This window comes from Gymnogyps californianus, chromosome Z (assembly GCF_018139145.2).
Source record: "Gymnogyps californianus isolate 813 chromosome Z, ASM1813914v2, whole genome shotgun sequence".
NCBI classification, from domain to species: Eukaryota; Metazoa; Chordata; class Aves; order Accipitriformes; family Cathartidae; genus Gymnogyps; species Gymnogyps californianus.
Window position 1 is genome coordinate 70,014,411 of NC_059500.1, and position 24,550 is coordinate 70,038,960.

General features: G+C 40.6%; 1 protein-coding gene across 2 annotated transcripts in view; it reads right to left on the reverse strand.

Moving 5' to 3' along the window:
• Positions 1 to 831: 831 nt before the first annotated feature.
• LOC127027648 (oncostatin-M-specific receptor subunit beta-like) overlaps positions 832 to 24,550 on the reverse strand; it is a 33,559-nt gene continuing 9,840 nt past the window's right edge. Inside the window, exons 4-19 of one of the 2 annotated variants that reach the window (XM_050913454.1) lie at positions 23,101 to 23,264; positions 20,234 to 20,393; positions 18,378 to 18,656; positions 17,634 to 17,763; positions 16,127 to 16,284; positions 13,892 to 14,028; positions 11,430 to 11,589; positions 10,822 to 10,898; positions 10,179 to 10,395; positions 9,489 to 9,671; positions 8,215 to 8,316; positions 7,585 to 7,764; positions 5,647 to 5,811; positions 3,985 to 4,063; positions 3,632 to 3,704; positions 832 to 2,640 (exon numbers count right to left, since the gene is read on the reverse strand). In XM_050913454.1, coding sequence (XP_050769411.1) covers positions 2,188 to 2,640; positions 3,632 to 3,704; positions 3,985 to 4,063; positions 5,647 to 5,811; positions 7,585 to 7,764; positions 8,215 to 8,316; positions 9,489 to 9,671; positions 10,179 to 10,395; positions 10,822 to 10,898; positions 11,430 to 11,589; positions 13,892 to 14,028; positions 16,127 to 16,284; positions 17,634 to 17,763; positions 18,378 to 18,656; positions 20,234 to 20,393; positions 23,101 to 23,264 — 2,717 coding nt within the window. In that variant the 3' untranslated portion in view covers positions 832 to 2,187. Of the gene's footprint in view, positions 2,641 to 3,631; positions 3,705 to 3,984; positions 4,064 to 5,646; positions 5,812 to 7,584; positions 7,765 to 8,214; positions 8,317 to 9,488; positions 9,672 to 10,157; positions 10,396 to 10,821; positions 10,899 to 11,429; positions 11,590 to 13,891; positions 14,029 to 16,126; positions 16,285 to 17,633; positions 17,764 to 18,377; positions 18,657 to 20,233; positions 20,394 to 23,100; positions 23,265 to 24,550 lie in introns of both variants that reach the window. The other variant, XM_050913453.1, reaches the window with a different exon arrangement.

A 24,550-nucleotide genomic window follows, 5' to 3' on the forward strand; every position in this document is an offset into this window, starting at 1 on the left:
GGTGATTAAAATGGCTGACTTCTGTCCCAGAATTCCTTAGATGTGTAACTCTTGATTTAGGATACCTTTCAAACCTTTTTAAATAAACAGGCCTTTTTTTTTTTAAATGCACAGCTAGAAGTTTTATTTTGGTGGTGGCAAAACAGCTCCTGTTTATTGGCCTTTTTTCCAGCAGTAAAGCTTTTAAACTACACAAGTACATATGATATGATGAAAGACTTTGGAGAAGGAAGTGTTCTAAGTTGTCAAGATACTGTGGTATCAAACTTTCAAATTCACTGTAACTCAAAGGAGAGTAATGTAAAGGGAGGAAAAGTTTCTCTGGGATGTCTCCATTGACTAGCATCAGCCTCCTACTTCCTTCTTCTCTGTCAAACTGCAGTTCAGCTAAATGTGACCAGCCCTGTTTCCTTACTCCACTGTCTGAAGGCTGAAAGGAAGGACCATACTGTGGTTTTTTTCTACTTCAAGTACATCTGTGTGCGACCTACACATGGGCACAGCACAGTGTGCATTGACTGGATACCTCTAACCACAGTTAGCCATCTGCGTCTCTGTACCTTTGTACCTCACCTTTGCCTGCCTGAAGATGTCTCCCTCTGCTTGCAGTCAATGCTTGTCTCAGCCAAAGTCTACGTAAGGTCTTGGTTTTCCTGTTGCAACCCAACTCATGGACTTCACAACACTATCTATAAGCAACAGTATAAAACCCAGATGTGGTTCAGTATCAAAACTCATTTCTGTCTGCAGCTGTTCAGTTTTTAGGAAGTATGATTAGCTAGTTAAACATAGGGAAGACAACTAACTGCATTTTAACAAATTAGCTGAAGATCAAATTGTAAAAAACACTTTATTGTGTTCACTTTTATTTGTGACAGATTCCAGACAGCATCATAGTTAGGCAAAACCAAAGGGTTCCTTGTGCACTAAAGGAGGTTTAATCTGATGAGACTTTCCGATACAATTCCAACTACTCTGCTTCATTACAAATGTCCAATTTTTCAAAATCAAAATGGAAGACTGAATTCAGTGCTGCCTACTGTAGGGATTCTGAGTGTTACAATATTTTTTTGTTTGTTTTAATACATGCAAAAGCAGTGATATGCAGCCTGAATATGATGTCCTTCACAAATGTGATTCAGACACCTATGCATCTGAATACTATGTCTGCTTACCTGGTTGGTTGGGGCTTGCTACGTAAGTGCAGGGGCTCATGCCAGAAGAAGTTAAGTTCATGTGCACAGGCAGAGAGACAGTGCCATGGTAACACCTCTGTTTTACAAACAGCTGCCCTGCTGGAAAAACAGTTCCTTTCCACTTCACTCCCCCCATTTCTTTCTTTAGTTAAGAGGATTTTGTTTAGGATTTTAAAGGGTCATTCTTCCAGGCAGAGAAGGCAGAAGTGTGAGGAGCCCCAGTTACCAGAAACAGGAGCCTGTACTATAGAAATCTCTTTTCCGTGCTCTTTCACCCACCAAGTGCAGTTAGAAGACAGGTGAAATAAAAGCAGGATGATCATTGGATTTTGGTGCACAGGGTAGTACTCCTAGAGAAGTCAGAGTTCCTTCTAGTCTTTCAGTAATGTGCCACGCTGAATGCAGGTAACCCTTCCATGTTGTCTCCTTACATCATTTGAGAGAGAGAAAGTACAACCCATGCCGCCCAATGGTACTGGGCTGAGGCAGACTCTGAAGCTGAGTAATGGTCCATGCACAGCTGCACAAAACAGACTGGCCAGGGGTGGCCAGAGCACATATAGTAAGCACACACAGAATACTGCAAGTGAAATAATACACTCCTTGAACACAACCACCTACCTGCTTGTTTAACTTGCTCCTCTACTTTCTGAATAAATTTTTAATCTCTGCAAAATATAGTAGTTCTTTGCATCAGGCTATGAGAAACTGCTGTGATCTAACCTTCTACATAATACAGCCTGTATTATATAAGATTTACAGCCTGTAAATCTGATATAATGCCCGTAACTTGTGATGAAACCATAGCACACATGATTCCTGTGCACAAGTCAGTATTTTTAAACTAGTCCTGAAGCAAGAGCTTTGCAGCGCTGACAGAAGTAGGGCAGCTGGGCTTGTGAAAGCCTTCATCAAAAGAAGTTGTGGTTTTAGAAATTCTTGCTTATATTGTGTAACCAAATACAGGATGGGCTCAGTGGAGGAGAATACATCAAAGCCTCCTCCCTAGGCAGTGCACATCTGTTTGTGAAATATATCTCAGACTGGTCTTTCCGCCAGCTGTTTCTCTGGGTGTTGAGGCAGCATCATCTTCATTAAAAATATCAAAGTAGTAGCGTGGCTCGTACAGCACTACTGAGAGTTCTGGCTTGCTTGCTTCTAGTGTATCCGGTATTCGGTAGGGATCAGATTTAACTTCAAGATGAGAAGAATAAGCAAAATTTTCAAACCATATATGAGTCTGAGGTGTAGGTGTGGGTGTAAAGTCTTTCTCCTCGTTTCCATTAAGGTAAATCCAGGAAGAATTGTGACCATCAATCTTATCTTCTATTGGCATTGAAGACAACTGGCTCCATGGATGTAATTTCTGGGCTTTGGCCTTATTGTCCACTGCTAGCATGTCAGGAATGCAGTCACTTATTTTCAATACGTTCTCAGAACCGATCTACAAGAGAATCATAAAACAAAAAAATTACTCAGTGAAAGAAGCCCCGAGTAAAGGAAAGGGAGGGATTACTTCAAGCACTTCTAATATTGTCTCATAAATTTTTTTAGTTTGGGTTTTTCAAATAAATGAACAGAATTTCAAGGAAAACATACGTACAGAATGTTCAATGGAAGCTGTTTTATGTGGAATTTATCAGAGTATTTATTTAGAGACTTCTTTTTTAAGTAAGTTCAATATGACTACATTTGAAGAAGGAACCACGTCCCTCTACTTTAAAGACTTCGCCAGGTTTTTGATGTGTGCAGTTTTTAGTTAGAACCACTAGCAACTGGAAGGCAGCAGCACGGGCTGTTAGGTCATACAGACTCCTCCCTCTGGTTCAATGAACACCGGCAGCAGCCCCACCTGTGCCAGGGTAAAGACATGCTCCTAGTTTTGCGACCCCCTTGCACGCAGCATGGAAGCAGCAGCTCCCGGTTTGAAGGGCCTACAGAAGAAGTTGAAGGTGCTTTGCCAATCCTTTCCTCCCAGCCAGACCTGGCAGTGCCTGGCAGAACCCCCTGCATCCTCCCAAGGGCCAGCAAGTGCATCACTCTGCTGTGCCCTACTGACAGGGATGTGTGGGCAGATGCAGTTCACAGGCTGCAGCAAAGTGCAGTATCGTCTGGTCTATTGTGTTCAAACAGTGCTGGGTTTTGAACAGTAACACTGGAAGAATCGCCTACTGTGTCAAAAGATTTCATTTATTCTCCAATTATGCTTTCACTTTTTGCAGTAACAGACTGCAGAATATAAACTGATCAGTGCAGAGTCACATGAAAATAAAAAGCAGAATTTTCCACTAAATGATGATATTAAATTATGTTAATTTCTGTATAATGAGTGTCACTCATTTTTAAATGTAGTCAACACAAGAAAAATATTTTTCTGAAGCTTTACTAATCAAAGAATGGAAAAAATAAAAATACTAGATTTTCCGTGATCTTACCTTAAATTCTTTAAATGACAGCACTTTGCTTTTGTTAGGACTAGGTATTACAGGACAGCAACACTCCTTCACCCTGCAAATAAGAGAGCAAAACAAATGACGTTTTTGTTCTCTCATCAAGGCATATTCTACCACCAGAAGCCACATGTAGATGTGTACAGCAACAGCAGCAGATGATGAGTGTCTCAGAAATGCTGCAAGCCAAATACTTACAACATCCACACAGTTGGACAGCCAAAGGAAAAAATGAATGAGGCCTTACAACAGGCTGGAAGCAACAAGCTGCAGCTGTGGTTTGTGAATTATGCTAGTTATGTTCTCTGTCTACAATAGAAAAATGCTTTATAACTTACCACTTCATCTTCCAGCGGCATATAGCTGCTACTAGTGATGGAACTATCACTAGCAGGACTAGAACGTACAGCATGTTTGCTGTGAAAGAAAAATACTTTAAAAATTTGTTTTCAAATTCTCACCTGTTAAAGTCAATACAGCCTGAGTTTCTGGGACAAAAATAACATCAAGCCCACACAGGATACCTGCCACTAACTCAGTAGTAAAACTGTGTGGTCCGTGGTTGCAAGATAGTTTGGCTGGAAGTTCTGGGATACAGCTGTAAGTCTCTGGACCTTGATTTCCTTTACCAAAATTGAATTATTACTAGATTGCTTTTAATTTGCCCTCATGTTGGCATCTTAACTATAAGGGTAAGTTTCCAAAAGTTAAGACAATGATAACCTCACTTAACTATTTGTTTTATGTTTTCTCTCAGATCACCAGAGAAGACAGATTCTCTCTTCCCTGTGAGAAGTTGACAGAACATCTGTACCTCCAGTATGGATGGACTATAGCAAGACAGACACTACACAAGCGTTCATGCTCTTCTAGGATTTATGCTGACACAAGAATCTCAGTATTTCCTTCTCATTGGAAGACACAGCCTTGGGCTATGTTTTTCACAAACAGTTGAGGCTATAATAAGCAGGCAGAGGGGGAGCACTAGTTAGTGCTCACTCTCCCTCTGCCCTGGCCAGTGCCTTCTTGCCCTGTGCCAGCGCCCTCCTACCCTGTGCCAGCGAGTCTGTTTGTCCCTACCACGCATCACAGCAGGGAATGGACACGTGTTACATTCTCCTTTTACCTTTTCTGGGTTAATTAAGCCCCCATTTTGATTCCCTGCGTGGCTGTACAAATGTCTGTGCCTGCACAAGAGAAGGCTGGCTAATGGGAGCTGGAACACGGGTGTAAGAGGCAGAACTGCCTCTGTGAGGGTACCATGAGGGTTTAGACACTGTTCTGCTAGTTAGCCTAAAACATGAAGTCTCCTTGCGTGAGCCAATGCTTCACCCCTTCTGACCCCTCCTCCTCCACCCTCAACAAATTTTTCAAAGCCAGGCATCTCCGATTTGGATCATAAGTTTCACAACCACAACTGCTGAGTGGTATTTTCAAGGGAACAGAACCACAGGCAAGTGATTTCCTGTTCTGCTTTGATGATCAGATCTGCCCAGTTAGCAAACTACAATGCTCAAGCCAACAACCCTTTCTTATTGACTTACGAAGGAGTTTACTTGACAATGGATTTAAAGACTGAAGAGAATAAGAATCAACATAGAAGTTCAAGAGTCCATACAGAAATTATCTGTCTGCACACAGGTCTGTAGTTTTTCCCATGTTAGAAAACTAGTTAAATCTAAATGCAATTCTTCCACACATTCTAACAAACAGGACTCACTAGTCATGCAAATGTGCCTATATTAAGCTATTTCCCAGAAAGATACAAGACTTAAATAAGGATGTAAAATTATTTTCATTCTAAAATAAAAAAAAAAACATAGCTACTTAAAAGTATCAAAATGCCGTGTTGGTATGCACATTTCATTTCTCAGTTGGATCTTTTGTCAACTGCATGTTACATTGAATTAAATGTTTTCCCTTGAGAAAGGAAGATTATTCTAACCTTTTAAATCATCTCATCCTTCCGCTAGAAGAAATTTTCCACAGCCAATACTCACATTTAAACGGTGTACTTATGCGTATAAACTCAACACTGGGAGTCTCTCCTCCACCTGTATATGCTTTAACCGCTAGTTTGTATTCTGTGTTTGACAACAGGTGTTTCACGGTGTATCTCTTTTCTTCTGGGTTCTCAATAGTGTATTTACATACCACTGAATCATCTAAATTGAAACAGATAAGATAGAATCACAGAATCACAGAATCACAGAATCACAGAATCACAGAATCACAGAATGGTTTGGGTTGGAAGGCATCTTTAAAGATCATCTAGTCCAATGCCTCTGATGTGGGTAGGGACATCTTTCACTAGACCAGGTTGCTCAAAGCCCCATCCAACCTGGCCTTGAACGCTTCCAGGGATGGGGTGTCCACAACTTCTCTGGGCAACCTGTTCCAGTGTCTCACCACTCTCAAAGTAAAAAATTTCTTCCTTATATCTAATCTAAATCTACCCTCTTTTAGTTTAAAGCCATTACCCCTTGTCCTATCACTACAGGCCCTGGTAAAAAGTCTCTCTCCATGTTTCTTATAAGCCCTCTTTAAGTATTGAAAGGTTGCAATAAGGTCTTCCCAAAATATTACAAATCAGCTTAACTGAGATCGCTAGACCACTGAAGTAACAGAACATTTGCAACCCACCTTCTTTGTAAGTTGCACACTTTCTTCTGAGAACGATGATGCATCCTGACTCATTGCCACTGGGCTGAACTCACACCCCTTCTAACTGGACTGTCCACAGCATTGCCCACCCTCTGGCAGACGCCCTAATAATTTGCTGTCAAAAGCTGCAACTGTTTATTTTAATTTCCTTTTACTAGAGCTTTTTAACAGAATGATTTGGGTTCTGCCATTTCCTTTTTCGCCAGAATTCTGTGGCCCTTAAGCTTAGGTCAAGTTCTTTGAAGATAATCAAAAGCAAGAAATCTCTGCCTGAAAAAAGCGCTTTTTCCTCTCTGTTGTGCAACTCCCAGACCCCAGGGAGAAAAGGGTTAGCTTATTCCTCCTGTTCCCAGTCACACCCCTTGTCTGCTAGCTCAGACAAACTGGGAAGCAAGAAATCTTCAATTTAAACATTTTAAAGTCTAACTGGGAATAGTTGCGGAATCATGGTACTTCTACGGTTAGCTGAGTTCTGACAGGAACTCCTACATAAGCCTCTTTCAGTTCAAACTAAGCTCTTGAGCCTGGTACTAGTCTAATCAGCAGAAGGATCTGATACAGGACATGACCCAACTGGAAGAAGAGGCAAGGAAAAAAAAATATATATATGTCCTTGAACATGTTGGAAACATCTGAAAATTATAACGGAGCAAAGTCATCTGGAGCAGTTTTGAGTGTGGAGTGGGAAGATCAGATACAAAAGTTTAAACGTGGCTTTGTGCCACCCCACAGCTCAGCTCTGCTGAAGGAACTCCACCGTAGAGCACAGCCACAAATACTTTCACTATAAAAGAATTTAAATGGGGAATTTACACAGTGCTCCAATTCTGAAGGAAATAAATTGTATCCCATCTGTTTCTAAAATACCCCAAATCCTAGTAAAACTAACATGCTTCCTATGACTCTCATCCAAGTAGACCACAAACAGATGTTTTCAAAATTCATCCAGAACTCGGATCACAAGAGGCAGAAACTTGACTCCTCCTACAGTACTGCAAGAATCTTTTCTGGAGCTCACACTGGAGTTAAAAGGAGCTACGGACAACAGGACGGGGACTATAAATCTGTATAAAGCCAGGACCCACCTCTGCCCATTAACAGCTCAAGCATGAGAGAAGAATCAAAAGCAGCGGGTGTTGAAATCTATATATTGCCTAATGAGCCAATTTGCTTGCCTAATGTGAACTTTCTAAGAGACTGCAATGTCAGCCACAGCCACAAAGTCTTTCACCTATACCAACGACACAACTTCCTAAATCCCAGAGTTCAGTTACCTGGAAGAACATGTTTTGTGGATCCTTTCAAACTGCAGTCCTCTGGTATAGGTGACACATAAACATGGTAGCCTCTTACAAAACCAGACTGTGACTTATTTGTGTGATAAGAATCCCAAGATAGTGTTACTGCATTGAAAGTCAGTTCAACTTTATCCACAGTAGGGTCAAGCAGAGGAGCTGGAAGAAAAGAAATTCAAGTTAAGCTTGCCATTATTCTTCAAGAATGTTTTTCTTCTCACTTGAAAAATGTCTAAATTCTCATGTGGTGTTTCTGTTTATATCTTACTTGCATTTAAAAGCTGAACAAAGCCAAAGCGCTCCACAAAAACTGTCAACTTCACAGAGCCTTCACGCAGCCCACATGATACACAAAGCAGTGACTGCTAATCACAGCTTTGTTTACCTATTCTAATTAACATGGACTCTACCTGGTCACCGCACTAGTCAAATATCCTCAATGTAGGGCCATGTACGTTGTTGTACAACTTTTAAATGCTTCACTGATGATATAGAAACAACACAGCAAATGCATTTTTAGCTAGTTGCAGGAGAAAGGCTGTGGAATTCTTCCGTTTGTGACAGATGAATTCAGCAAATACACAAAACCTAAATATGTTTCCAACTTACGTAGCTCCCTGAGATAACCAGTCTTCCTCTCCAGTAAGGAGGCTCTGTTAGCAACAGATCCATAGATGTGGAAGTCGTATCTCACCCCCGGAACAAAAGCAGCTAGAAAATAGTGGAACTGATTACAAAAATAGGTTATGTTTTGTCTTTTGGTTTTGCTTTTACTTAACTGCTTTCTACAGAGGTCTATAATCCATTAGAAATCTTCTTTGTGTGCTATTGTGCTATTAAAGCAACTGAAGTAGACACAGGATAAACCAACTCTTAGTGTGCATAATGTGAATTGAACACATTTATTCTGTCTGAAAGAGAGAATTGAGGAGGGGGTTTAATATATTTTTGTTGCCCTAGAGTATTCAAGATGAGTGCACAATAGACTCCGAATGCATCAGAGAGCAAGATAATTTCATTTCTGTTTCTGGCACAGGCAAAGGTCATGTTTTGGACTGTTTAATGTAGACACATACACATGCATCAGGATTCCATGTTATCCTCACTGACATCCACTCCCATTCAGATTAACCAAGTGCAACCCACTGAAGAATTGGACAACATTTTTTCCATGTGCTACCACACTCTCCTTCAGTAAGGATGCAGGCTCCCATGTGTTTGTATGAATTGAAGTGCAGTTCCTTTATTTCATATTGAAATGCGTTCAGTCAAATTTTGTTCAAACATGTTTCATTCCAGAGTGAACTCACAGCTCCAGAGACTCCAGGAAGGCTATATTCCTGCAGCTGTGGAAGTATATCAGAGCAACTTTCACACAGCCAGAAAGGATTTAGGTCTAATGGCCACCACTGGGATAAAAACCACGCAACTGGTCCTAAGCAAGGACTGGTGCTGAGACACATTATTTGTGGCACACTGACAGCACTAAACCTCTCGCTACACAGTGGATGTTAAATTGCCCAAATCTAAACTTCTGATCCATGTTACAAATAAGGCAGAGCTCCATTTTGCATCTCTCCAGCTACAAGATTTTTAACTCGTTCATTAACCTCACCATCCTCCTTCAAGATGTTACTACAAGCTACTCAGAAGAGTTTTTTTCTAAAATACTATGCTGACTTCCAAGGCTTAATGGTGCTGGCACATTTGTGGTGTCTAATTTGTTTGCTAGGCAAAACATGATGCCACATGCCTTTGAAGAATTACACCTGCACTGCACAGACTTCAATACTGCACAGGATTTGTTTCCTAAATTCAGTTAATGCCCACAGCATGAAAGATTGCTGCACAGACATCAGAAAGAAAAATTGTTCGGCTTTCACCTGAGTTGATCAGAGCACTGGAAGTGTTGGGCCCAAATCTCTTCCACTGCAAATCACAGGGCTGCAACATTGGAAAGTTACACCAATCGATAATGTAACCGTCATATATATGTCTGGGCTCCCAGGAAATAAAAATGCCATCATCTGTACCATTAACCTGTTCTTCTTGAAGCTCTTCGGTGCCTAGGAACAAACAAAACAGAGTCTCTATTATTTTCCTGCATGAGACTTCAGATTCATAAATGAAGATCAATATAGTTTCTATGATAAGCTGTTAAAACAATAAGATAGTTGCATTCCTTCACTATCAGACATATTGGATCTTTCACATGCTGAAAGCTGATCTCTGTGTATGCTGCAAGCTGACAGCTCAAAAAATATCCAGTAATTATTACTATATATTCATAAAAAGAACTCAACTGCAGAAACCTAGAGTCACAAACAATCTGTGGAGACTCTCTGTGCAAAACAGACTTTCTGCTGTAAGGGATGGATCAAGGCACTTAAGCTTAATATACATACAGTTACCACCCTGTAGGCAAAAATACAGTAATAATTTCCAGATAGCAGTGATGTGAGTTAACAGGCCACGTTAATTTTTTCCAAGATGCTAAATTATCACTTCACTTAAAAGAGGTAGAAACAAAACTCTCATAATGGAAATCTAACTGAAAATACTCTTACTGTTACCTGTAGCTCTAGGGATGATCAATACTGAAGGAAGTGAATAATTAACATTGTTCTTTGCCATGATACTGATTCTGTAGGAATGGTTATCAATGGAAATCCTTGTGCTATTGTAGACTGATGAAAAGGAGATGCTTTCAGGCTTAGAGCCATTTTCTACTTTTTCCCAGGTTACTTCATACGAAATAATTCTTCCATTTGCTCGAAAACTTGGTGCTTGCTGGGGAAAAAGTTATGGGGGTAGACACCAATTACTTAGTAAATTTTGCCGAAAAAATATAAGAGGAGCATTTAGAACTTCAAATAACTAATTGGATGTATTATTTCTGTACAAATATAAACACTTGTTTCCATACATGCATACATATACTGGTTGAAATGGAAATGCAGAAATCTCAGTAATGAGATTTGTCTTGTTAAAATACTTAGAAAAACAGAAGTATATGTCTGAAATGCCAGGACAGCACACCGTCATACAGCTACATAGGTTCTGAAATATGTTAAATATAATATTTGTCTTAGATTCTTAAAAGACTTTTTCATTCTGAATTGCTGTTAAGTGCATACAAACTTGTTAAGGTTCATGGGAGAAGTTTCCAGCCCCTTTATGAAGGGGTTTGTTTCCATTTCTGTTCCAATGTCTCACCTTCCAGAACAAGGTCACATTCTGCCCCCCCAGAACTGGTGTAATTTCTCTCCAGATGTCCAGTTTCCCTGATGGAGCTGCAATAAATACAGCAAAACAAAGATGCTCTAGGTGCAGAAAGGATAAACCATTTAATTGCTTCCTCCCATTTGAAGAAATTCCACCCGCAAAACTTCTTTTTTCCCCATCACTCCCAGGTCTTGCCAAAACATTATCCTTTAACTTTTTCCTCCCTTCATTCTTTTTTCTGAATGAACGTCTGGTTCATTTCCCTAGAAAATCTTTCTTTGCTTGCAGTTCCCAGGTGCTTGTTCCCACCTCTGCACAGTTCCTCCAGCCCTCACAGAACACTGTAACTCAGTCTGTCCATCCTCCCAGTCATCTGGATTTCCCACTGCCTGCACTGGATGAAATGACAGACACTGGCAGGTAGGATGAGAGTTGTTTAAGAAGACACCTTCTTAAAATTCGCTTAGTGTGCTTCTACTTGTATGCATGCAACAGGCCTCTGCTTTAGTTACACAGCAGAAGAGTAGCAACGAATAGCAAACAGAGGTTACAAGCAAAGAACGTCCTTCAAGCTTCCCTTCTCAATAGGCTGGACATACTTGCTTCCTTTGTTCTGATGGTTCGGGCTTCACTCCATTCACTCCACCTCCAGAAATGCTTAGCTGCCCCACAGTGTACTCTAGCTGTGTATTCAGTGTATGGCTGCAGTCCACCCAGGGTGATGCTGGCATAATGGAGATGTGTGTCTGAACCATTATGCTGCAAGACAGAAAAACAGAACAGTCAGAGCTCAGTTCAGCTTCATTAGGAAGAGGTTTTTGTCTGAAAAAATAGTTCTTCTTCTAGATCCTATGATAGCCAGTTAAGCTTGACTTGGAAAAGATCATAGAACAATACTCAAAAAAAAAAAAAAAAGGGCACAAGATCAAAAGACTGGGAGATGCAAAAGGAGGTCTGCAAGCTGTCTCTGTGTAACTGTCTGAGTAGGAGTCACTCACAACCTGTCAAATGACTGCTCTTTACATCAAGTAGGGAATTTACTGAGATCTGGTCCTCACAGAGTCTGGGTCTCTTACTCAGTTCATGTAAGTAGGATGCTGTTCCAGATCTATGCACAGCATCTACAGCTACCTTTTCTTTCCATTTTTTCCCCAATGTTTTCCCCCACTCCCTCCTAAGAGACAGGGTGAGTGCTGGAAAGAGTCAAAAAGTGAGCGTGCTTTTAAGCCTCTCCTCTAAGCTGTCTCCTGCAATAGTCAACTGTGGCAGCCATTTGATCTAACAGCTCTCGAGCAATACTTAAGACAGAACGCAGCTTGACCCTGATCTTCGTAATGCCTTTTTAATAAGCTAGAGTGTGCTGGGTTTGTGTAGCAAGGGAGGGGCTACAGGGGTGGCTCCTGTGAGAAGCTGCTAGAAGCTTCCCTGGCTCCAGCCTGGACCTGCCTCTGGCCAAGGCAGAGCCCATCAGCAACGGTGGTAGCGCCTCTATGATAGCATACTTAAGAAGGTGGGGGGGGAAAAAACTCCTGAGGGGGTGTGAGAGCAAGATGGAGGATGAAGAAGAAGACAAAGAAGAGGAGGAGCAGCAGCAGCAGCTAAAGTAAAGAGAGCAGGAGAGGAAGAAGACGGCAGAAGAAGAGGCCCTCCAGTGAGGAGAGGAGTGGGATGTGAGAGAAACAACCATGCAGACACCGATGTCAGTGAAGAAGGAGAGGGAGGAGGTGCGCCGGAGCAGAGATTCCCCTGCAGCCCGTGGTGAGAGGGCAGGCTGTCCCCCTGCAGCCCATGGAGGTTAACGGTGGAGCAGAGATTCCCCTGCAGCCCCTGGAGGACCCCACGCCGGAGCAGGTGGCTGGGCCCAGAAAAGGCCACGACTCTGTGGTAAAGCCCACGCTGGACTGCAGTGCGTGGAAAGGACTTGAGTTGGAGAAAATCATCGGGGCTGACCCCCGTGAGAGGGACCCCGCGCTGAAGCAGGGGAAGAGTGTGAGGAGTCCTCCCGCTGTGGAAGGAGCGGCAGAGACAATGTGGGACGAACTGACCGCAACCCCCATTCCCGTCCCCCTGCACCGCTGCGGGGGAAGGAGGTAGAGGAATTGGGAGCAAAGCTGAGCCCGGGAAGAAAAGGAGGGGTGGGGGAAAGGTGTGTTTTTAAGATATGGTTCTATTTCTCATCATTCTACTCTGGTTTGGTTGTTAACAAATTAAATTGGTTCATTTTTCCCCAAAATCGAATCTGTTTTGCCTGTGACCATAATTGGTGAGTGATCCCTCCCTGTCCTTGTCTTGACCCACGAGGTTTTTTTGCTGTATTTTCTCCTCCCCATCCTACCTGGGGGGGGCGGGGAGGAGTGAGCGAGCGGCTGCATGGTGCTTTGTTGCCGGCTGGGCTTAAACCACGATGTAGAGGCAAGCTGCCTTCATAAGAAAATGGCTACGGAGAAACCACAGTATGCATGCAAAGAGTCAGTCAGCCTCACCGTTTGTGAAAGAGGTGGAACAAGACAAGGAGTCAACTCGAATAATCTTCAAGTAGGTGGAAGAGGATGGGAAGAAAAACAGTTCTGGGATTCCCTCACTACAAACCAGACACACTACCATGAAGTACAGTCAATAGTACACAGAAAGCTCCTGGACTAATATAAAAAAAGCCTTCAATGCACCTCTCCACCATTTGTGTGTAAGATGATACGAGTAATAAAAACACGACAAATCAAGATTAGCAATAGTTAACAGCAATTATAAGGCCCGTAAGTATTTTCATTTACTTCAACAAATCTCAGAACCCATCCAGCAGAGGACAGAGCCACATATGCAGACCAGTCACAGCATACACTTTGGCCAGTAGTATACAAAGTGTTGTGAGTATGAATTAGTGCCACCAATGGCTGCCCACATGGACCACATCACCAGTGTAGAGCTTGGTAGCAAACAAATCCAGAAAACAAGACACATCAACATGCTCACAAGATTTAGAGTGTATTCATATTGCTGGGGAATTATTTTCTAATCTCACATCAAAAGCTATGTTTTTGTGTATGAAATTGAGGTTTCATACCAGTTCTACTTTCCCATCGGGTTGGAGCACTTCAGTCTGACAAAAGAGTTCAATGCCTTTGTTTCGATGTTTCCAATATAATGTGATTTCTGTATCTGTGCATTCTTCCCACAGCTGGAAAGGTGCAGCAGGATAAACTGCCAATGGAAAATCTGAGTTAGCTCTTGTAAAACATAAAATATATGCAAAAGTGTTTCAGGGTATTTTAGCTGAGTAGTAAAAGCAAATAAGAAATACAGCTTTTTCTGCCATTATAGGAGAAGCAGATATAAATTAGTAAAAATTAATTTCAGAATGTAAATGTAAGTAAATGTTATACAAGATTAAAAAAAAACCCTTGTGCTGACTTGGAAATGTTTTAGGACATCATGAACAAAAGAAAGAGTCAGAAACTTTTATTGCAAATCCAGTAAAATTCTCTAATCCAGGGCCTGGCGGAGGCTCCTGATGGAGCATGGTGAGTAACATTTGCCACATTTCTACACCCCAGAATCCAGCCTCTTCACCAGAAATTTTGTTCACAACTCTTACATTGACTCCTGCCAGTAGTTACCCTCTGGTAAACAGTGCCAATGTTACTTCTGAGATCCTTTACTGCTATGTAAGCAGTATGCAGTGAGAGCAGCAGATCTCAAACTCTCCCATATTATCAGTCCAATTGTAAGGAATAAGACATGGCAATGCGAGTGAGTGGTATGTTTACAGCTTTGGCCATTATCCTAGAACTTCATGGACCATGAATTACAATTTGAGGACTTCCAGACTCAGACGAGTTTGTGTTTGATATAGAAGGCCCCAGCTACCACATGCAGAATTGGAAACGATGGACTTCAGTTTTCCTATACTTGCTGACATCCTTTGAGAAGGAAAATTCTACTGTAAATGTGTCCAGAATCAGAGAAAACATAAAGGACTTTACAACAATCACTATTTAAAAGGTTAACTCATCATAAATATTATATATCATTTCTTTAACTTGTAACAATCACTAGAACTGGAAAAAGAAAATTGTAGTAAAGCTTCAATGTTCTTAGCACATTGAATGTAACCTATTTTAGCCTGATTTCCCATGAAAACTTAGTTTATAATATTGTGTTGTCTCACTACAACCTGTCAGTTTACTCCTCCACTTTCTTCCTGCTCTGTTTCTTCCACTTCCAATCAATCAAATAATCAACTTTTAGAACCCTCATGCCTCTCTAAGACAAATTTAACAGAGACAGGCATTTAACATATATTCCTACAAGTCATATGAAAAAGTGTGTCTAGCAAAACTGTAATCAGTGCCTCTGAGGAAGGAAGTGCTGCCAAAACGCAGCAGTTACACCATCAGCCTCCCCGTCCATCAGCCTGTCAGCTTCAGAACAAAGTAAAGCACATGTTGCCTCCTGCTTCTTCAAACAGATAAGGCAGCCACAGGACCTTGGGAACACTGGGGTGGATGTGGTGGGGCTAGAGGACACAAGGAGAACTGGAAATACTGCTGGAGACACAGGAAATACCCAGGTGTTTTGAGGCAGAAGCAGGTAGGAAACTATGGGACCAGGGGCACACTGTGATAAAGGACACAACTAATAGGGAAGAAGGAACCACAGCCATCAGTTACTGCTCACAGAATAACCTGTTTTATTTCACTGATGATGAACTACTCTTCCTCCCTTACAGTTGCACAGCAGATGTTACTGTCCCATATTAGCACCAAGACAGGTTAGCACTATCACTTCTTTCCTGGCAACAGCTGCTTACACCCGTATCACATCTCATTTGAGAGGTGTTAGTAATTTTATTTACTCACTTTTCAAAATGTGCATCTCCATTTTATTTTGGAAAGACAGTAACATCAGCAATAATATTTTGGAGAAAGGACTGAATTCCCAAGTAACCTACACAGATATTTTTCTTGAACTCCCCATTTTATATCCTTCTATCATGTTGCTTCCTATACTATGAACCAGCTTCAGCAAAGCAACAGATTTTGAAGCATTAAGGGGTCATTTCAATAACCAAATCTGACCTTTGGAGGGAAGCTGTTTTCTACCATTAACACTTTGCAAAGCTGAAACTGAAGAGACAGCAGGTAACTATAGCACAGGGACAGATAACTAATAAAAACTGTGAAGATAAAAATCAAGGACTTCCATACTGTAACCCGGGACACTCAAGTATTAAGGTCAGAAGGAGGACAAGGCCTGCAAGAAAAAAAAAAACTCAACAAAGACATAGAAAAGACCTTACTTCTGTGAGTTACATCAAAAACATCTGTGGCAGTTTTCTTTCCCAGTGGGTTTTCCACAGTCACTGTGACATTACAGATCCTCTGCTGGCCTATATCCCAAGAACACGAGCACTGCTCAGAACAACTTACTGTGCATGGAACCGTTTTTTGGGAAAACCTATCAAAGAAGGGGGATGGGGGGAAAGAGAGAAACACGTTTTTCCACAATGTACGATAGACATAGATGTTGAAATTTTTGATGCCCAACTAGAATACAGCATCATAAAAAATAAGGCCAAGGGGACTATAAGAAGCCATCCAGTTCTTTCCCATAGCGTGAAGTAGAATGAATATAGGTATTCTTACAATTAGAAGTTTTCTTCAAAGTCTAAGTTTACTTTACCCTTTTAAGATACAGTTAAATTACTTTTTGTGATTTCCTCATGGAAATTCTAAACTAGGGACTTATTTGCCAAGAATTGAACCATTCACATGTCTACTATTGTGCTTTTAAATGAAGCCGTAATTTCAAGTGCATCTTCTCAACTTCCATTTTTAAATCACCATCATAATATCTTAATGGAAGTGAATGATGCAGAGACCACAAAGGTATACACAATAATGACCTGCCTTCTGCTGAGATCTTTTGATGAAAGTTTGTTGTGATGATTAGGCATCTGTCCTGTTTTATGAGTTCCCCTTTCTCTGCAGGCCCTGCTGTAAAGCCCCCCTCCTCTCCATTTAGATGTCTCTGTAGCAAGTAGCCAAGGGCCAGGTCTGATATGCCACAGCTGTGTAGCCTTGACTCAGACTGCTAAGAAAGAGCTGTGAGAAAGTCTGCAGAGAGATTTTACCAAAAAAAAAAAAACAAACCCCAAACCCAAAAAAACCCACAACAACAACAAAAAACCCAACAAAACAAAAAAACCCCAACCCTCAAATTATAGAAATTATAGATAGAAGTAGGATCTTTGAGATAGGATTGTCAGTAGCTGAAGGACTCAAGAAGGAAAACACCAGCATGTAAAATTATAAAATCCTAAAGAAAAGGAACTAGGGAGGCTAATCTGGCTAACTGAGGGTTAGCTGGGAATCATCAGTTTGAGTCAGCATTAGTGTCAATGGATTGTGAACACACTAATACTCAGCCTACCAGCTGATTAAATCCTAGTTATCTGTTGTGTGTGTTACCCAATAATTATGTTATACTTTTAAGTTACCTATATCCTGATTGCAGGGTGTCTTCATAACTACTGAAAGATATCGAAACAAATTAACCCAAAAGAATGGTTAGAACAAGCTTCATCAAGCAGAACCTGGTCTGATGGACCTGCAATTCTGTTACAGGAAGTCTAATTCAAAGCAGTTCTGCACTGCTAAAACGTTGTTAAATAAGCTGATCAGTGAGCTGGAAAGAGGCAGGCAGCTAACTTCAACAAGGATAACATTTCCACAGATTTTAAAGGAAAGAACATGACTGTTCTGTACAGCACAGGCCAGAGTTAATATAACAATGAGGAGACTTACTTTTCAGACAAGGTGTATTTTGGTGAATGACGTCCATAAAGATAGGTTTCTCCTCCTTGGCTCCAAGTACATGTTACTATTCTCATGTCTTGAGTTTGGCAGGAAAAATCATTAGGTGTATCAGGTGGTTCTTGTCAGAGGGAATAATCAAAAAAACACCAACAGCATGGCAGTCAAGGCAAAAGTCATCAACCTTTTTACTATATTAACAAACTAGAAATAATGGATATATACAAAGTCTAGTTTACTACAGATGTTATTATTTCAATTACACTTACTCAATGACCACTCTGCAGAGAAAATCAGGATAACACCATAAATTAATTGCAATCCAAACACTTCTGTATGTTACTATTTTTTATTACATTCATACATTCATTAATCTGTATTGTTTTCTAACTGTAAAAATTGCTAATCGCTTTCGAAAGGGGGACTGTGCTGAGTTTTTACCATGTGCACACATACAATGAAGCTGAACTCCTAAATGGGTAAGTCTATTTAAAAATCAGTCACCTGTCCTATGATCAAGTAATGAGATTAATCTGAACATATTCAATGCTATTCTTTGATGCTTTCTATATGCAAGTGTACAGATCTGAAGTCAGATATTAAACAGAGTTCAGCTGAACATGACAGGACAATGACAACTTACAGTAAGCTTTTTTTTTCCTGCCCCCATTCCCCACAGCCATTCTTAACTTAATAACAACAGGAAAATAGAACTGTAATAAAGCGTTCACTTACTACCCACAAAGAAAACTGCACTATCATAGCATTGCCCTTCATTGCAAGACTCTCGACAGTAGGCAGTGATGTCAGGCGCTTGATGTGCCACATTTTTCACAATAAGAACTCCGACGTGACCGTTTGTGTGATTGAAAATATGAACATCTGGGACTAGAAAGAATTCCTTAATGATTTGACCTTTCCTTCCAATGCAACAAAAAGTGATATCAGAGCCTTCCTCTACAATTTTTTCATTGGGAAAGATTTGTGGTCCACTGTTATTTGAAGTGTCCAGGCCTGCAAATTAATACATAATAATCCATTTCAAAACCTGCTCATGGCAGCAGCCTTCAACTAGAACACATTACTGAGCATTTATACATGAATCTGCTAATGTTATATTATCCATTCATGGATTTTTATTTAGTATTCTTCCCCATACAGAGATTAACTTCACATGTAATCATACCTATATTTCTCTTAAACCCATAAACATATAACGTAGTCCCACAAACTACCTAAGAGACTAAATCCATCTCACTGCCTTTCACTTAGGGGCAACAAAGAGTGTGTGTTCAAGAACTGCCTTTACAGATGAACACTACCTCCTGCACCTATGAACAGGCTGATGCTTACAGCCAAAATGCCTGCTCTTGAAGATTATGAGCAGGGGGCTAGAAAAATGTCATGTTCTGAAGCTCATGCAGAGGTCAGCTAAGAGGAGTCAACATTGAATGAATCAGATCAGTAAGTGGATACTCAGCTTGGAATGAGACTCCTATGGCTTTCAATGTTGGACTCTTTGCTGGATGTAAAAATTAGTGAGATTTAAGTGACTCACAGGTTCTTGCACAGGTTGGAGATAAAATCTGCTCTCAAGAATCTGATCCAAAAATCTGGTGAAGTCTAGAGTCACTATCTTTCAGAGAGCTCTAAATTAAGCCTGTAATGCAGGATCAGTTTGTGACAAAGAAATAGTATTTTTGATCCCTATCCAGTTTCAATTGAAAAAATACAATCTCCAAGATTGAGGCTAGTGAGAAAGAAAGGGAGTCTTGCATCCTATTTCCCATTATATAAGGTGAGGGAGATGGGCAATTTATGTGCCACAATCCAAGTATACAGACCTGTGATGCTTCTACTACCCATGATGTCTCCCATAACTAAAAGCTCTTGCTGCTCCGAACAAGAATAGTGTTTCTTTACAAAATCACTGTAGTCATTTTTTCTAAAGCAGTTACATATTTTGTTTAAATCAAATTGTCTGGAAACCAAACTATTCTAGTAAGACATTGTAATCTGAAAAAAAAGGGGGTTGTGATATCATTAATTACATTATTGGGTCACTCCCTGTTTACTCTCATATTATTCACAGAAGTTCATTCCAAGTGACATAACAAGCTGACTTGTTCCTCTCTCTCTGCTTCTTTAATACTAATCAAAGCTATGAACCCCAGACAAAAGCAACACATGCATCAGATCATGTAGCCATAGCTATGCACTTCCTCTCCCCCAGTCTGGGCCAGGGCTGTGTCTGACCTGGTGACAGGCTATGCTAGAGCCTATCCAAGATCCCATGTCACTCTATGTACTACATTGTTTTAATGTGTGAGCAAGAAAAGCTCTGAAACTTTTGGTCTACTAGCTTAGGAACATAGTGTGCAAATTCAAACAATGGCTGAAGCATTGCTATTATTGCCAGCAAAAAAACCCAGAGTTGGTTAGTGCTTAGAGACGAAAGAGTTCAAAATGGATTTTTTATTTGATGCCATCTGTGCTGAATTGGACTTCACCGTTACAGTCACCAGTGAATTACAATCTAGTTTTGTACTGGGAAAAATAAAATCAGTATTGCAAAGTCTTGTTTTGCTTACCTGGGACAGTCTCCCACAGACTCCACTGACTCCACATTTTTGATGCTTCGGCTTTGCTCCTGATTCTCACTGAGTGTGACATACACTCCAAAGGTAAGTCTGAATCCCATATCCAATGAAGAGGTTTTCCTGATTTATCAAGTGTGACGTTATGAAACTCCTACAAAGGCCAGTAAGGCAAAGTATTAAAAACACAGCGATGTGTAGGCGCTTTGGAAGTACAATCAAAAGCAGTGAGAGAAAGTTCAAAGGAGGAAAATGCTTTTGAAAAATGAATCTCTGAAATCCCACTTGCTACACATGATCTCACATTAAGTAACTAGTAAGCTAAGTAACTGCTTACAAATCTGTACTAGCAGCGGTGGAGTGACTGATGTGCTGGCAAGACTACTTGATTCTGACAACGTAGTTGTGAGTCAGGCCCTCCTTCTCATGACATGGATTCGCTCTCAGAGACTTTCAGTGGGTTATTTGTGCCTGCTATTACATAAGTAATAGCATGCACAGATGCTGCTGCCTGCACGTGCACTTTGTCTAATGCTCTGGGTTACATATCCCTGGCTCTGAATTACAGCAGGAATCTGCCCTGGCCAGTAAGGATTTATGCAGATGATATCTCATTGTAGTTCTGAGGCACAGCATCTGAGGACAGTACTACCATCAGTGACAGGCAGAGTAGGAAAATATCTGCTGATTTCCCAGAAATGCTTGACTGCTGTAACATGCACATGTAAGAAACATGAAAAAATACATCCAAAACTGTTAGAGCTCCATGAATGTAATAGAAGAAGGACAGCCTAAAATATAAAATGGAGTTCAAAAGTCATGAGAGCTAAATGCTCCGTAATTTGGCAAACATTTTTATGTTGAGTTATATAAATGCAGACAAACTGAAAAAGACATAAAATGTTCTGCTGCTCTCTAAGAGAAGATATCCTACAAAGATATCCTACAAGTTTCTCTCAGCATGTACCTACTAAGGCCCACCTGGGCACTAAATGAGCTGCACCAATACAGGCACAGCAACTCAAACTAACCAGGGCACCAGGTAGTCAGACAGACAGACAGATGAAAATGTACCCCAAGTGTGAATCTCCCCTGGCATGACAGCCCATAAGAAGCAGGAAAAAATGGCTCAAAAATTTCAATTAATCACCTGTAATTAGGAATACATTTTAGAACAGAACATATATTTCAGTACTTCTTAAAGCAACCTTACCAGATTCTCAGCATATAGATCCATGCTGCTCATATGAGCTGTACCAGAGCCCTGGCTCACACTGACAACTAGAGAGCTGCTCTCCATTACTGCTTTCCATCAGCAACACCTGCACTTTCATAATACCACCACTCTGAGAAAAACTCTGCAAGCAGTTTACAATTTAGCTTCTCAGTTATAGCACTGAGGAATGTACTCACTGCTTTGGAAGTTATATAGACTGTCCGTGCTTTGGTATGAGCAGACTCACAGAGTTTTTTTATTGGTACACATTCTTCAGAAAAACACAGAAGCAAATACATTCCTGTGTGGTAGTGACATCCAAAATACCCTGTTTATTTTCCTTCTCGTGTTTATTATGAGTAACAGAACAGATTACGTCCTTGGATTTGAAAAACTCTTTCTTTCTTCCAGCAAGTTAATAAGAGTTTGTTGGAAGGATACTCCAAAAAAATCAATTAATTGTTTGTAGCTATACGGGCCCAGTTTCTGCAGGCTTAGATCTACTCATGGGGTGTTAAAAATCCTACCCCATGTATCAAAGTGGTCAAAATCTTCTGAACTGCATAGAGCTCATCTTCAGTGAAGATGTTGTTCTTCAAACTCAGAGACAAAATACTACCAATTTGGCTGATCACAGTAAGCTGTGATTCTTAACTGTGCCCATCTTATTTTATTGACTTCTGGTTTCAGAAACATAAGCCCTTCTCTGCTTTATGTGCTTTCTCACAAATAGCAGCTTTAAATGAGCTAGAGCAGTTTTCCAGTTTTACTAAGTTTTAACATGTGCATTTCATATTCTTCTATAGTTCAATCAGCAGATGACTCATAATAGGTTATAATATCCCTAAAACACGCATTTAGTTCCCAAAAGATTTTGTCAGTTCCAAAGGAGAGGAAATTTTCTTTGGAGACAAAAGTTCTCACACTGAAGTCACGAACTGGGGAAAACATCGGGAGCAGGCCTAAGCCTATGATTTGGGTGATCTCCACCTCTTCAGAAAATTTGGCTGGTTTAGGTGTTAAGGAAAACTAGCAGGACAGGGACTTTGCAAAGGAGACATCACTACTTCTTCCTTAAGTGGAAGAGGTGGGTATAAGGTAACTGCTAACAGGGCCAAGCACAGGGCTTAAAAGGCTTCGCTCACACTGAGACTATAATTTTGTTCATAAGGTGAGAGGAGTTGCAGCAACATGACTCATGCTCAGTTAGTCCCCAGTGAAGGGTATTAATCATGCTATAAAAAAGCCTGCCTTTAGGAGCAATAGAAGGGATGTTTCTGGGAGGCTGCTTAGGGGACCTGCACCTTAAAAGGGAAACAGAGGCCTTCAAAATCAGATCTCCTAAGTCTGCTCACCACAATCCCTCAATAAGGGTATGCAAGGCATATCTACATTCTGCACAGGTGGAAAAGACTTCTTCATCTGAGCCAATAATTTTTTTGCACAAAAACTGGGCATAACATTAGACCAAGTGTCGCACCTAGTGAAATACAGAGGTATTTCTAGTACTGTTTTGTAAATACTATGTTGTAAGTCGTAAACCTATACAGCAAAGCTATCTGCATATGCATCTGAACATTTGATTTTCCTTTAGCTTCCTTTATATTGTAAATAACTAATACACCTTTTTTTAAAATACACTTACTGTCCACACAGCAGTAGTTTCATCTGTTCGACGGACTTGTATTTCAAAAGACATTGCCAGCTCAGCATCATGTGCTGACTTGCCAACATCCCATTCCACCAGCAGCTGCTGAAGAGCCAAATCCTTGGAAATGTTAAGGTACGTTACTGGAAACACAATGGATTCTAGGAGCACAAAACGGACACAAAAATATTAATGTTTAGCTAAGTTACAAAGCAGATCTGAGAGAACAGTGGTTAGAGGTAAGATACGTTCCACTCCAGACAGTTCTGAAGGAAAAAAAAAAAAATAGTGATCAAGACCCATGCTGTTGATATCAAAAGCAAAGACAATCTTTCATCTTAAGGTATCAGCAGGCTAGAATGAGGTTCCTGAATCTACTCAGTAGCCCCCACCATGACATTGGGTATGCTTTTTAATTTCTTTATGCCCTCAATTTACTAGCTACTTTATGGGAATATTGATCCATCTCTCTATAGTCTTATGAAGAGGAACAACATAATGTATTAACAGGGACTGAATCCCAAGAAATCCCAACCACAGCAAGCCACATCATTAGGGCAGAAAATCTAGACTCAATTTTGCTCTCTGACCTAATTAAGATTAAATTGGTTAATGCAAATCAAGTATAAGAGTTTCCCTCCACTAGCTAGTTCAGATGATAGTCTAGTACTAGGCACATTCCTGATAGCTCTACACAGAGCTTAGGTACTTTAGTCAGGGCTGGGTATTCTTCTACTGGAATTAGACACCTAGTTATAATGGTACCTCTGTCCTTTTGTGGGTCTGGAGTTAATTCCCAGAATAAAATAAAGTTTAAAAGTCAGACTGAAGTCCCTTTTGGTGTCAGGAAAGGAAAGACCCCTTAAGAAGTCTAGCCTGCTGAAAACTATGGATCGCCTTATAAATGGTCCCTCTTTTTAGACGTTTGCTCTGTCACCCCTCCCCCAAAAAACTAACTCTTGGAAGAGATGAAATATGGCACTCACTGATCTGCATCTTCTCTCCTTCCTGAAAAATAAACACACAAACAACAAAAAACCACCTAAATTTGATCTGGTTGTTAATGAACCCAGGGAACTAGAATGGCCAAGATGCCAATTGGCATGCCATTTCCAAGATGCTTCTGCTTGTTACAAAAAACAGGGTCAGAATGCTTATACTGACCAGGACACAGAAAAGAAATCACAGAAATAACTGTATGTTTTAATAAAACAGAACTCATTCTGGGCATTCCTGCCCCACTACAGCCACAGTCCTCAGGGACATGCTGGATTGAGAGACCTCAGCAGCTCCTTCTCACAAAACTGCCACCTCCAGTCATTTCTCCCAGATGCGCTTCACCCACTGACTCAATGATTATCTGAGACTTTTACAAACTATTACTGGTAGAAACACAAGCATTCAGGAAATTTAGTTTGAGAATCTACATTTTGATAGATGCTTCTGG